The sequence below is a fragment of the Poecilia formosa genome, unplaced genomic scaffold (genome assembly GCF_000485575.1).
Source record: "Poecilia formosa unplaced genomic scaffold, Poecilia_formosa-5.1.2 Scaffold97, whole genome shotgun sequence".
Classification (NCBI taxonomy): Eukaryota; Metazoa; Chordata; class Actinopteri; order Cyprinodontiformes; family Poeciliidae; genus Poecilia; species Poecilia formosa.
The window spans coordinates 1,976,196-1,990,011 of NW_006800036.1; the positions used below are offsets into that span (position 1 = coordinate 1,976,196).

The 13,816-nt window shown below is 38.2% G+C and overlaps 2 protein-coding genes across 2 annotated transcripts; one reads left to right on the plus strand and one right to left on the minus strand.

Moving 5' to 3' along the window:
- Positions 1-12: 12 nt before the first annotated feature.
- Positions 13-5,153, plus strand: usb1 (U6 snRNA biogenesis 1). Its single transcript, XM_007558601.2, has 7 exons — positions 13-719; positions 1,010-1,152; positions 1,235-1,418; positions 2,231-2,284; positions 2,994-3,099; positions 3,407-3,487; positions 4,876-5,153. The coding sequence occupies exons 1-7, from the start codon at positions 562-564 to the stop codon at positions 4,984-4,986; spliced, it is 837 nt and encodes a 278-aa protein (XP_007558663.1). The 5' UTR covers positions 13-561; the 3' UTR covers positions 4,987-5,153.
- A 522-nt stretch (positions 5,154-5,675) lies between these two features.
- On the minus strand, positions 5,676-12,291 carry pla2g15 (phospholipase A2, group XV; the record flags this gene model as incomplete). The annotated part of the gene is made up of 6 exons (XM_007558623.2): positions 5,676-7,393; positions 7,670-7,782; positions 8,237-8,461; positions 8,544-8,642; positions 9,721-9,839; positions 12,128-12,291. Coding segments are annotated over 6 exons (1,122 nt in total), but the record flags the coding sequence as incomplete, so codon positions are not given.
- Positions 12,292-13,816: the final 1,525 nt, after the last annotated feature.

Consider the following 13,816-nt stretch of genomic DNA (forward strand, 5'->3'; position numbering starts at 1 on the left):
TAACCACTAACATTAAGTGTGATTACACATGGACTGAAGTTCTCATGTTATCATTGTGTATAGTCTCTTCCAAAAGAAGTTACAAACTACTTTAATGAAGAAGAAAAAAAATCTATGTTAAAAATGTCACAAAGTTTTAAACCAGGTTTTATGCCAGGGTTCAAAACAGGGTTTAAAACTGGAAAATTGTCTCAAATGTAACTAAAAATATTCCAATCTGACATTTTTCATCCACTTGTCCTTCTTCTTGGGTTAAACTGGGAACAGATTTATCACCCAGTTTGAGATAATCTTCAATATTCACATTTTAAAATATATTTTAAAGTTGTTAATTAACCTAAGAATCTCACTAAATCTGTTCAGCCAAAGCAGAACACTTTAGAGGCGGACTGTTTGTTTCGGTCGGACATGAATTAAGGTAACAAGCAGTTGTTTACATCGGAAATAGTGCAGGCTGTTAGTAAAATTAATTGATTTTGGGGCTTTGAAGCTACGACGGGGTCCAACATCTGGTCTATATCAAGTATCTAACTTATCTGTACGATGTCCTGATGGTTCAGGATGTTGGTTGGTTACAGCAGCAGCTCGGAGGAGGACGGTGAACCCGGAAGTGAAGCGAGGAGTCGAAATAGCCGAAGATCAGTGGAAGAAGATGAGAGAAGCCGAGACCTTCCAGCCAAGAAGAAAGCCAGGACTGAGGAGCTGGATCCTAAAACGAGGTGTGTGCATAGTACAAAGTTCAGTCTGTCTGTCTGAATTTGTAAAATAGTATTATTTTTAAATGCAAATAAAAGCAGTTCAGTAGCTGGACAAAATTAGATGTTTGAAATCTTAGAAATTCAAGATATTTGACAGCTTCACCATTTCCGACAAAGCTTATAGCCATTCTTTGATGGGACATCCACAGTTTAAAGAGCAAATACTTGCTTAATAGGATTAAAAACTTAATTTGCAAATTCTTCAGTCTGATTATTTCAGATGAAAAATAAAACATGTGCATGTCCTGCAGACTGCCTCTGCCCGGTTGCCTCCTGAGCATGTTCCTTGATGACGACGATGAAGCACTGACTGAAGACAGCTCCCTTCATGGTGGACGCATCCGCTCCTTTAAGCACGAGAGAGGAAATTGGGCCACTTATGTTTATCTGCCTTGTAAGAAGCAACCAGAACAGTTTGTTTTTGTAAACCCTTCTCTAATCCTGGTTCTTGACTATGTGGCTCATTTTTGTGTCAGACCCCCCCGAGGAGGAATTTGAGGAGCTTTTAGAGGAGTTGCTGTCAACTTTGGGGGCTCATGGTCTGATACTGACGCAACAAGAGGAGTTCCACCTGAGTCTGTCTCAGACTGTGGTGCTCAGGCACCACTGGATCCAGCCATTTACACAAAGCCTCCAGTCGGGCCTCTCTCAGTGCAGAAGGTTTGTTTATCGCTCCTTGATTTACAGACAAACAAATTGGATTCAAATTTTACATTTTTAGCTAAGCGCTTCAGAAGAAAAATCTAAACTTGTTTGTGAGAAGTCACACACACAAAAGTACCAGACAAAGTTCAAAGCACATGTGAAACATGTAACAAAGACATGCACTTCTGTGTGGAATTTATATTTGTTCTCCCTAGTACATGGTGAGGCTTTTATTTTTCTTCCTCCTCAAACTGAACCACCAGAGGTGTCTGATTGACCCTACATCTACTCAACTACAGCCAGTTTCACTCAGCATCATCTAAATCCTTAAGTAAATCAGGAAGTATTAGAAATAAAGGTAGAGTAACTTAGTGTGTCAACCATAGATCATCTGTTGTTAGATGAAACTGACTTCCTGCCAACTTCTTAAAAACTGTGTACAGTGGATCCTGAGCAATGGTAGACATCCCAAAAGTTGGTGTTTTAGATAGCTTGTTTAATAATTTTAAATTATTAATTGATAAAATAAAAAATCTTTTGTGAAATAAACATGTTTTTTTTTTGTGTGTGAAAGCTTTATTACTTTCACAAAGTAACAATACCAGGTCTTCAAACAATAGTTTTCCTCAAGTCTATAAGTTTCTCCATTGTCAGATATACTTACTTGCAAAGTCTTTCTTGACTGTTTAACATGTACCAGTTTTTACTGATGGCATGTGATGAATTTGATAAATATGAACTCTGCAGGAAACAAACAATACATTAAAACAAATCACAGCTGTTGTCGCTCTGTCCACATTCTCATGAAAGCTGTTTCCTGTTGGCAGGTTTGCGTGTTCAGCAGCAACGCTGAAGGTCTACTGCAACGCTGAGAGGACAAGGTAATGTCTTCCAAGCATTTATCTCAAAATTTACTTTGGAAACATTTACTTTAATTTAACTTGAAATGTTAAAATTTAAATCAAAAGTTAGATGCTTGTTTAATGCTGGCCATTCAACAAAGAGTCACTTTTCTTTCTTTTCCTGGAAATTTATGGTGTTTAGGTTTGGTAAATCTTCTAATATCTGAGTTCAAGAAAAGTAAAAAAAAAAATAAAATAAAATAAAAAAAAATGGAACAATAAACCTAAAAAGTGATTGTCATCCAATCAACACATTAAATCACTACAATATGGATTCAGTGAATGGCCAGTCAAATATATTCAAGCCATACCATCCCATATTATAACCAGGCTGTGAGAAGAAGCAAAATGTTTTATGACAGTGCAATGAAATAACCTCAATAAACATGTTTACAAGGAGTAAACATGTTTATATGGAAGACAAATATACTGAAAAGCCTTCATTAGTTGATATTAAGTGTATATGGTACACTGGGTAGAGTATTGCAACAGAACGTATTTGACTGGCCATTCGCTGAATCTATCCTCTCTGTGGCCAACAGTTAAGTTGTGACTTAACAGGTAAATTTGTGCTTTCTGAGGACACATTTTATCCTCAAACATATTTAATTTTATATAAACTTATTGACATCTTAATTATTACCGATGTTTCCCCTTCCCTGTGTCTTTAAATGCTGTTCCACATCAGGACCTTCTTGGGGATGGAAGTGTCCACCGGTCACGCTCAGTTATTGGACCTGGTCCGAGTTGTCGACAAAACAATGACCGAGTTTCAATTGGACACTTTTTATAAGGTCAGTTAAATGTCACTCCAACACTTTTTTTCTTTTGATATTTACTTGGGGAAATCGGCAAAAAAGAGCGGTTTATGTGACACTGGGTTCGTATGTCTTTTAGGGTGTCACAATAACTGTGTTCAATTTGATTTGTAAATGACATTAAATTAAAATCCAGAAGCAAATGCTGAAACAGACCAAAGAAGGAAATTTTGTTAAAACTCAAATCACAATGTAAAAACAAACGTCAAACTAGATAATTATTTAGAAGCCAGAAAAGCCCACCTTCTTAAGTTTCTCACTTTCTCTCGGCTTTGAATTGTAGGAACCATCTTTCCACGTGAGTCTGGCCTGGTGTGTGGGAGACCAGACGGAGAAGATGAAGGAACTCTTACAGGAGCTGCAGGTGCTCAGATGTTGTTAGTTTAGTTTGTATGTACGATTTTGCTTTTATTGTGTCACAAGATGATACTTATTGATGCCAGTTTTAATTACACATAGGGAACAGAGAACATATTTGCATTTAGGATGAAGTTCTTGGACCATTTTTGTCCTTTTTATTGCAGCAGCAGCATAATCTCACACTAAAAACTCTTTAACAAATCCAATTGTTTGAAAAATAGACTTTTTATCATCATTTTTTTTTTATCAATATCATATATTGCTAGCCCTAATAATTTATATTAAATAGTTTTTAATTTACTATGGTGATCATGTGTCCATGAATCTTTAAATGGCTCTCCAGTTAACCTGCAACACAAATATGATGCAGAAATTTCTCTAAGCTGCTCTTCAAAGTGGAAAAGACAAGTTAATATGTTATTCAAGTCAGGCAGATACCTGCTCACCCGAGGAGATATCACTGCTGTAAGCAAATTTTTAAAGCCTTTTTTTTTTTTTTTTTTTACATATCATGACAAGGAGTACCAATAAGGAAAGAGTTGAAGCGTTTTATTAGGTCATAATTTACATGTGTGACCCAAAACCACCAGGGAGGAGCACACATATCTTTTTCTGCCACCTGTTATTTCCGGCTCAAAAGGAAATATGTGCAAGTAGTTTAGTTTTTCGGGGGGGTGGGAGCGGTTTTAGTAGAACTTCGCCAGCTTCATCGGGACATATTCTGAGTGAAATGCAGTTTTCAGTCCATTTGATGCGTCTTTAATTGTTCTACTGTAAAATCTTAAGTCTGTTAACTTTGAGGGAGGCCACAAAGAAACGGTCACAGAGCTTCCTGCATACAAAACATTCAAAAAGTTACTTAAAGTAAAATACCAGGTGGACATATATGATTTTACAAAACCTTGGCTTTTTCTTTATGCTTCTGTGAGATTAGTGTTTTTTGATATCTTTTATGTTTTAAAAAATAAAGCAAAATCCTATTGTGACCATTGCTCTGAAACACAAGTTACTGGCACGGTCATTGCTTTACAAATTATTCATTCACCTTGAACTTTTTTTTTCACCAAAGCTGGCATATTTTATCAGGATTTTATTTGACAGACCAATTTAAGGTAGTGCATTTGCGAAGTGGAATAAAAGGTTTTCAAAATGTGGTCAATGTGGAGTCAGATTGAAGGTTTTTTTTTATACAAATACAAACCACACTTTTCAGAGTTTTAGTTGTTAAACACACAAAAAAACGACATATTCTTTTCATTTTATTTCCCAATTAAATTCAACTTTATGTTGACCTGCATATTTCGGTGGAGAACACTGATGTTTTTGGTTGTTCTGAGATAAAATATGGTTTTATTTCATTTTTCCCCCCCCCCTTTTCTTTCCTTGTTACAGTCTCTGGTAGATAATCGGGAAGAAGGGCCGTTTCTGTTGAGATTGGACTGTGTAGAAGTTCGCTGCAGGACAGGAAACAAGACTTTTCGTTTCTCGCTAAAGACCTCGTGAGTGAGCAGTTTGTCGGCTGGCATCGAGTCTGGGAGTCGCAGCTGCAAAAAAACCCCCAGATGTTACAGACGACAAGCCGACTGGTAAAACATCGTCAGGCAGTCAAGATGCACAGGGGGGTTTTTGTACCAAAGATAAACTAAATAAAGCTGCTACTTTTTTTTGTACATCTTGTTATTGACTTGTTCTTCGCAGAACCAATTTTTATTGCGTGCAATGGAAGCTGTTATGTGAAGACAGCATCTCTATTAGAGGAAGCTGGGCTTTTACTCAGTTCTGAAACCTCAGTGAGTCACAGGGTGGTATTTACAAGAAAAACAGAGAAGGTAATTTGCTCATAAGACTTATGAGAATGAGGAAGCATGTTTTTTTTTTTTTTCCTTTACGTCTCATTGCTCCGTTAAAACTGGCAAATGCTAAACGTAAATTCAGGAGAGAAAAAACAAAATAACTCATTTCAAAGTCAAAGAATAAACAAAGTTGAAAACAATCAAAACCTGAAAGCTGTGCAGCAATTTAAATTTCACACAATAGCCATTTCCTGTCATGACAGTACTCGGCTCTGTGCAGTATCAAAATTATATATGTATATATAAAAAAATGAGGAGAAAAAGATGGACAAATGCTGAATGAGAGAAATGCGTTTCATGATGCTCCAACTAGAAATAAAACTCAAGAGTCATGAGTGGTTCACTTGAAGTATTTTACCCTACAGAAGGCAGCTTGTTTAGGATACACATTTATAATCACAGCAGAAGTGAAACTTCATAGTAATATCATTTTGGTCAGTGAGGGTTTCATGGCACAATACAATCACGTAGGTCCAGAGTTTTCTCTCCACATCTGCACAGCAGAATTTGGGTTTCTCTAAAAGGTCTCAACATTTAACATCTGCTTAAACAACGAGGAAAAGTATAAAACATCTAGAAGATCCATGTCAGTCAGGAAGAGTCTCCTCCTTCCTGCAATTACAGCCTTTCAAGGCACCTGCTTGAAACCAAACCCAAACAAAAAGATTCAAACAGGAAAATGGACCAAGTAAATTAGCCGTTCCTTGTTTTTGTTGATCTTTTCTCTGCATTACTCAACTTTCAGAATATTTTTATGTAGATCATAAAATCATTCTTAAAAAAAAAAAAGTCTCACTGCAGAAACACAAAATCTTACCAAGTATTTTTGTCTAGTTGCTCACGTGTCTTAATACACTTGATTTAAGACAAAGTTAATTTACAAGTAACTTTTCAGCAAGCACTCATTTTAAGTAAAAAAAAAAAAAAAAAAGTACTAGTACCACTGGCAGATTGTCACTTATAACATGGGGAAAATGTCTTGTTATAAGCGAAATAACCTGTCAGTGGAACAGTACTTTTTTTACTAATATGAATTATTTACTTGAAACAAGCTTCTGTATCTTGCTGAAAAGTTACTTGTCTGTCAGTTTTGTCTTATTTCAAGTATATTTTGCACTCGAAACTAGACCAAAGGTTCTTGGTAAGGTTTTGTGTTTTTGCAGTGTTGATACGGCGGCGGTCTGTAACTTCTGTATAACTGACCACACAAGAACCGCATCAGCTTCGCTGAGTGCAAAACACAATCAACAAATCTCACAAGTTAAACGAAAATAAGACACAAAAATGTAAAATCATTTATAAAATTAACAGGGTGATTAAAATCTATGCTTTAAATTTTCTGTTACAAAGGGCTTCAGAAATCTCTCGCAGCATTAATAAATCATCCCTGCTTTTTGACACTCACATTCTTTTATCCTGTAACAAATTGTTGAATAAATTCTAAACTTTGTGAAAATCCGAGACCGATAGAAAAGTATTAAGTCTCAACGACAAAAACACCTCGACATCCAGAGATTTCAGGGTTACACGCATCAGTTCACACACACATACAAAAACAAAACAAAACAAAAAAAAGCTTACATGATTTCTCAAGTAAAATCCAAACACTTTGAGTTGAGACATTTGTTGGCATGAACCTCAGGCTTTTGGCAGCATCACGGGGAGAAAAGCACAGACTTGATGTACTCCAAGGTGGTGATGTTCGCCAGCATTTCTACGTGCTCGTTGCCCGGCAACTCTTTGAGCATGACGGGCTGCTTCTGCTGTCCCGCCCACCGCTTGCACTGCACGGCGCTCCGCAGGTTGACCGTCCCGTCCCCGTCGCCGTACGTCACGTTGGGCTCCATGTCTGGGAACTTGTCCGAATACCGGAAGGCCTCGGGCGTGGGGATGCCGTTGCCGTACAGGCAGTGGACGGCGACGCCGGGGGCGGTCAGGTCCGACACCAGCGGCTCGGTGTCCTTACGCATCAGCCAGCCTTCTGCGAAACCGATGTCTGAGTAGAATTTCTCGTAGTCCTGCACGGTGTAGTTGTTGGTGGGGGTTTGGACTAAAACCTGGAGATGGAAAAAAAAAAAAAAAAAAAAAAGACTAAATAAGGCAGCAGAATGGGATAAATCCAAGAACTTTTACCAGTTCTGATCCCTTTTCTGTTTGTGACAGATAGGACATCATTTTGGTCAATGTGGTAATAAGCAGGTAAAAGGTCAACAGATTATCTACAGAAGAAAACCTGAACAAAAGGTGGAGGAGAGGAGACCAAATACTGGCAATTAAAATAATATTCAGAGTCAGACGTGCATAATTTAAGTATTAAGTCACAGATTACAGACCTGATCTTTGGGCCAGGTGTGGGCGTACGGGAGGAGCCAGGTGGTGGAGACGGCGGTCCGTTGCTGTGAGCGAATCTTCAGAGGGCTGATCAACGGGATTTGGTCATTGTCACCTAAATTTTGGGGAACAAAGAAAATGAGGTACAGAGAACTGAAAGTTAGCAGATTATTTCTGACCCAGAGTTTCACACTCTGGTTTCCTGAGAAGTGCAAAAGGTTTCTTCTTGATCTTATTTTACAGTTTCACGCAGCCTTTGATGGTCAAAAGCACAACAAAGTTTCTCTGAAATGCAAGAAAGGTCCCATCCCATCTCACATTCTACAGGCCTCCGTTTACATGATGAACAATTAAAAAAATAAATAAATAAATAATGACAATTAGCTTTTTTGTAAGCAGGGATGGAATAAATGATCAATTAACAAAACTACTTTTGCAAGCCTTTTCAAAGCCTCAGTATTGTTTATGCTTCTGTGCTTTAAAGCAACATATTTTGGTTTCTGACGTCGGTTTAGTTTTGATGTTTTTTGAAAGTCAGCACAGCTTTCACGCTCCCGATCGTCTCTTACCGGATGTGACCACGCGGAGGGTTTTGGCCACGCCGGCCCATGGTGGTCCCAGACAGATGAAAGTTTGGATGTATTTGTCTTTCCAGGCCTGCGGCTGCTGGTTGAGAAAATACAGCGTGTACAAGTTCCCCATGCTGTGGGCGATGAGCACCACACGCCGTCCGGCTTTCTCCGCCATCTCCTCGATCATCTCCTTCAGATTCCGGGAATAATTTTTATTTTCATCTAGCAAAAAGAAAGAGACAGAACTGAGGCTCCGCTCACAGGCCAAGTCGTGGCATTTTGTCGTTTTAGCGTCGGTGCCTACTCGGAGCTTTCCTCCAGTCGTACGGCGCTCCCCTCACGTCGTCGTCTCTGGTGTAGCCCCACTCCACCATCGCCTGCACGATGGTGAAGAAATACATGCCTGGAATATACAAACATGAGGTATGTTAGATAAAAACACCAGATGGTTGTAGTGCAGAGTTAAAAGTAAATAAAGATTTAGCAATGTTGAGCATAAACGTGGCACATATGCGTTTATGTACATTCAATATATATTTTTTTCCTTTAAAAAAAAGATAAAATTGTGGAAACATGCCTAGTTTGTTGCACTGTAGAATAGCTGACAGTTTATTGTGTTGATCAGAGAGAATCTGTGACGGTTGGGTTTTTGCAGAGATCACTCTGTATTTTAAATAATTTAACTTTGAAAAACATCTCAAGTTCTCAACTAGATTTAGGCCTGAACTTGGACTATGTCAGCAAGAGCATGCTTTTCTCTGAACAACTCCACTCTGGTTCCTTACGGTCGCTGACTCAAGGGAAGGTGGAGAAAAGACTCCAACCCAGTCTCTAATCTTTTTCGGTTTTTGTTCTGACGGCATCTAGCGTTCCACAGCATGATGCTACAACAATAATACTCCATGGTTGCAGAAAGTGTGTTGAAGTGTTTTTTTTCCCGTAACGCACAAAATTTTTTGCATGAAAGGCAGAAACGTTTCAGTTTATTGTCGTCTGATCAGGGCTTCTTCTTCCACATGCTCGCTGTGTCCCCTTTATGGTTTGTGGCAAACTGCAAACAGGCCTTCTTATGGCTTTCTGTCAACGACGGCTATGCAGACAAATTGAAAGCAGACGTACTCTTTGCCATGTGCTTTTAAGTTATTCTCTCAGTTTCCTGTTTTCTGAAGCCCTGGCATATGGCTGCTCATCCTGAGGCTAGCTCTGATTCCTTTCTGTTAAAAATTACTTATTTTTCTTCTTCCGATGCTTGATCGGAACGAGGGGTTGCACCAAATTGAAGATGTCAAACATTTTTTCCAGTTTTTCTTTTTTTTTTTTTTATCAATTAATGATATTCCATAATTTATGTAGCTAATGTGTTTGCTACATGTTTTGGAACCTGGAAATGTCTCTGAGAAGAAGTTATTGGAATTTTGTTGAGGTCCAAAGTTCTCAGGTTGGCGGAGCTCACAGGTCTCTCCCAGGCGTCTTTCACTCACCCACACTGCCCTTGCTGGGGTCCAGGAACTCCAAGGAATACGTCTTTCCGAACCCCGGGACTCGAATCTCCACACCTGGTGGAGAGTCGGAGGTGTGCGTGATATTGTTGTAGATCAGCCTGCAGAAGTAGACACACACAGATCTGGATCAGTTCTGCATCTGTGTGGCCCACCGAGTTTTGGAAGTTGAACTTGAACACAAACGGTTCCTGTTTTCAGTCCCAGAGTTCACCACATTATTTGTGATGTGGGAATGGAACTTCTCCAGCTCTGGTTTTTGTGTCCACCAAGCAGATGAGAGAGCAAATGTTTGGGTTTTAACCAACAGCTGCGACATTTGACGACTGTCCAGCTTAAAGGAACAGATTGCAATGTTATGACCGTTTGCTGTGGAATTACCGTCATCGTGATGAAGTATTTTTATGCAACATTATTAATATTGTTGTCCTTTCTCACACATACATTTTAATCACCTCAGTGATTCTTGAGAATAGGGACAAAATGGGTTTTAATTTTCCCATTTTTTTATTATTTCTCAACCTTAAGAATGCAAATATGACAAATAATGTTTTGGAAATGTAAAGATGCTAAGGTGCAGGCTCCCAGTTGCAACATTTTTTTAAAAATTACATTTTTAATCGACCTGACCCAGAACTTTGTCATCACCATCTGACAAAAATAAATATAAAATAATTTTTTAATGACACTATTAGTAATATTTTTTATCATTTTTACAGACAAATGCTTCTCAAGAAGCAAAAAAAAATTATTGAAAAAAAACAAAACAACAAAAAGTCCATCTGATGGAGTTGACAGTGCATGATGGAGTTGACAGAACTGAAGGTGGTGACAAACTAGTGAGTAAAAAGAAAAACTTGATACATGTGAAGTAATGCAATTTATGTAAAATACGTTAAAATGAATTAATTGCATATTTAAGTGAGATTTGTCAATAATTTCACTAAAAGTCACAAAAACTCTGATGGAGTTGAAAAAAAGCCAAACTACCTCAATTTATATGATGTTATTCTGAAGGAGGCCATATTGTAGCTCTTCAGGTCCATGAAATCTTTACAGTTTACCAAAATTAAGATTTATTTCACAAAATTTCATCAAAGTTTTGTAAATTGTCAGTTATGGTGTTGACACATCATGGTTGTGACAAGCAACTTAGGAATAAAACAGAAGAAAAAACTAAATAATAACATAAGCTAACCAGAGCTAACTAGTCTTCTTAGCAAAGGAAGAGAAAGGAAGAGGTCATGGGGTCCTCAGAAGTTCTGGTGCCCCCAATAATGCCTGATTTTTTAAACATTATTTTTATGTCTGATGGTGTTGACAAAAACTAGGGACAAATTTCAATGGAGTTGGAAAATATATAAAAATAATTTTTTTTAATTCAATTTATTGATACTTTTATAATTATTTATATGACTACTTATACTTAGTTGTCATAGTATATAATTTTAGTATTTCTTTAATTGTTTTAAACTATTATAATGTATTGAGTTCTACTCCTGAACAAGGGATTTTACAGGCATCATCCACCGACTACAATGTTTAAAATAAAAAAAATATTCAGCAAACACCAGGAAAATATACATTGTTGTGCTCACATGACCCAGGTTAGTTTAGTCAGATATTGGAAAAAAATATATTTTGTGTATATTTTATTCAAATTTTGTGCTTTGTCCATAGGACTTGTTTTGTCCCTATTCTCAAGAATCACTGACCTTCAATATGCTAAAAATAGATATGCTTATCTCCTTTCCTCAGTAGTAACCTTCACACCAAAGAGCACCAGTACAAGCTGCTTAGCTCTGGTGCATTACTGGATTGGGGAGAAATTTGATTTTCCAACCAGCCAATCAGCAGCCAAGCTCAAGCTCTCGATGCTGCAAAAGAGTGAATAGCAGCCAAGATCCAAAGAAAAACTTTGCTAATGAAGAACAGAGCGAGAGACTTTAAGACTGTCTGCTTAAAAATAAAAATCTAAAGTGATAAGAGTTGGTTTACAGCAGGGATCTTCCAACTCCTGTCCTCAAGAGCTGCTGTCCTACAACTTACAGATTCATCCCTGCTCCACCACACCTGAATCAGATGGTGGAATTACCTCTTCAACATCCCATTGACTTTGGTAAAGGCCTGCTAAGAAGCCATTTATTTGATCCAAGTGTGTGTGGAGTAGCTGCTGAGGACTGGAGTTAGAGACTCTTTGCACAGTATTACGTAAAGCCTGAATAAAGAAGCAAAAAGCCTTTTCTGACTGAAGAAAACGATTGACCTTTTCACCGCTGGGAAACACTAAGCACTGTAGTCAGCTATAAGAAATAAGGCCTATAATTGTTTTTTTTTTTTTTAACACAGTTCAAATCTTAATTTGGCTCTGAAAGAGACTCCCACCCACCTCATGTTGTCTATCCAGCAGTCGATAATGATGGGCACCAGCTGCTCCACGTCAAGCCACAGAGTGAAGAAGTTTTTCGTCTTCTGGTAGCAGATGTAGTGGACCCCTCCGGATTTATTCAGCTTCGCCTCCAGCTGGTTCCCCAGATCACCCGGGACTGCAACAAGCAACACGTAGAGTCACCTCACAAACTGACCACAGCGTCTGATCAGAATGTTTTAAACCACAAAAATATACCCAGGGAACCAAATGGTTGATCTTTTATCTGACAAAAAAAAAAGAAAGAAATAATCAGGATTTAATAGAGTTTATAAGAAATTTGTGCAAAAATGGTTCAAGTTAAAACATGTTTATATTTGAAAACATTATAAAAGCAGCAACACTACAGGTAATTAAAGTCTTGAATATCAGCACACAGCTGAAAACTGAAAGTAAAAGGCGATCTTCAGACTCCAGCTGCAATACACACACACACACACACGCTGTGGAGTGGCAATCCCTGCCTGCCTGGTTTCATTGAAAAAGAAGAAACATGAAGAGGAGCAAGAAAGCTGCAGTATCCAGGTTTTGATGCAGCAATGCTGTCTTGTTGTTTTCAAGCAGGGCCAACAGCATTCTGCAAGCATTTTAATACCAAGGCTCTAAATCGTAAAGAAATCTGTCCGGACATGTTATTCAGTCAGGGTGTGAAACAGGAATGCAGCTCAGGTGATGATGAGCTGAAATCATGAACTGTTGCACTTTCTGAGCAAACATACAGCTGCAGATCTCTTCAGTTTATAAAAATTCTCCAGACTTTTAATGCTTTCCTTTCACTTAATTTTACCCCATTGTTAAATAAATAAATAAACAAACCCTAACCCTGACTAATCAAGATTATGGATTGTAGCTAATGTGTAAATGTGCCCCCCTCCATTCAAACACTAAAAAAAAAAAAGAAAGACAGTGAAATCAAGGATAGTATATTTTTGCCGTACATATCATCACTGAGCCTTTCGTCATCCTGAAAAGTTTACGCAACACAAAGTCAAACTTGAGGGATACATGTTTGATTGTATGCATCAATCTTAGTCAAAGGTTGCTGCGGCATTTCTCCACCAGCTGCTGCGCCAGCAGCGCAAACAGCAGGACACTCAGAATAATCTCCCCTGAAAACAAACACCGCATTGATCAGAGTCGTGAAAACGATTCTCGATTTCACAGAGCCGTCACGAGTGAAGGGTGCCGATTCTCCAAAAAATGTTTTAGTAAGAAATCTGTTCCGAGTTACTAAATACTGGGAGTTTATCAGGCTGTTATTTATCTTTTCCACAAGTTTACTCAAACACAATGGAGATCAGAGCAGCTCCACAGCCTTATCAAGCTAATGTGTTCAGACAGAGCCTGTGGTTTGAAACAGAGATAAACGTCTCCAAACTCAAGCCTCCAACCACAGAACGAGAAGATTTTTTTTTTTATTGCCCCAGAGAATTAGACAAATGTTTTAAACTGAATCATAAAGAAGAGCTTTTGAGTACTAAACAGAGTGGAAAACTCCCAAGAGATGTAATTAGGTAATCAGTAAAGCTAAATGGCTGCTGTGCTGAGGAGTCAAATTCAAACTGAGTGGAGTCATATGACCAGAAGACTTCTGGACTCACACATGATAAACAGGTCTTGAGTCATCCCTCGTGTTTCCAACTTGTTTTC

What these genes read in the sequence shown, in the direction of transcription:
- usb1 (XM_007558601.2), top strand. Translation starts at nt 562, where the DNA reads ATGTTGGTTGGTTACAGCAGCAGCTCGGAGGAGGACGGTGAACCCGGA. An exon ending in GAGCTGGATCCTAAAACGAG is followed by an intron (nt 720 to 1,009) that starts GTGTGTGCATAG and finishes CATGTCCTGCAG; the next exon opens with ACTGCCTCTGCCCGGTTGCC. An exon ending in GGCCTCTCTCAGTGCAGAAG is followed by an intron (nt 1,419 to 2,230) that starts GTTTGTTTATCG and finishes TCCTGTTGGCAG; the next exon opens with GTTTGCGTGTTCAGCAGCAA.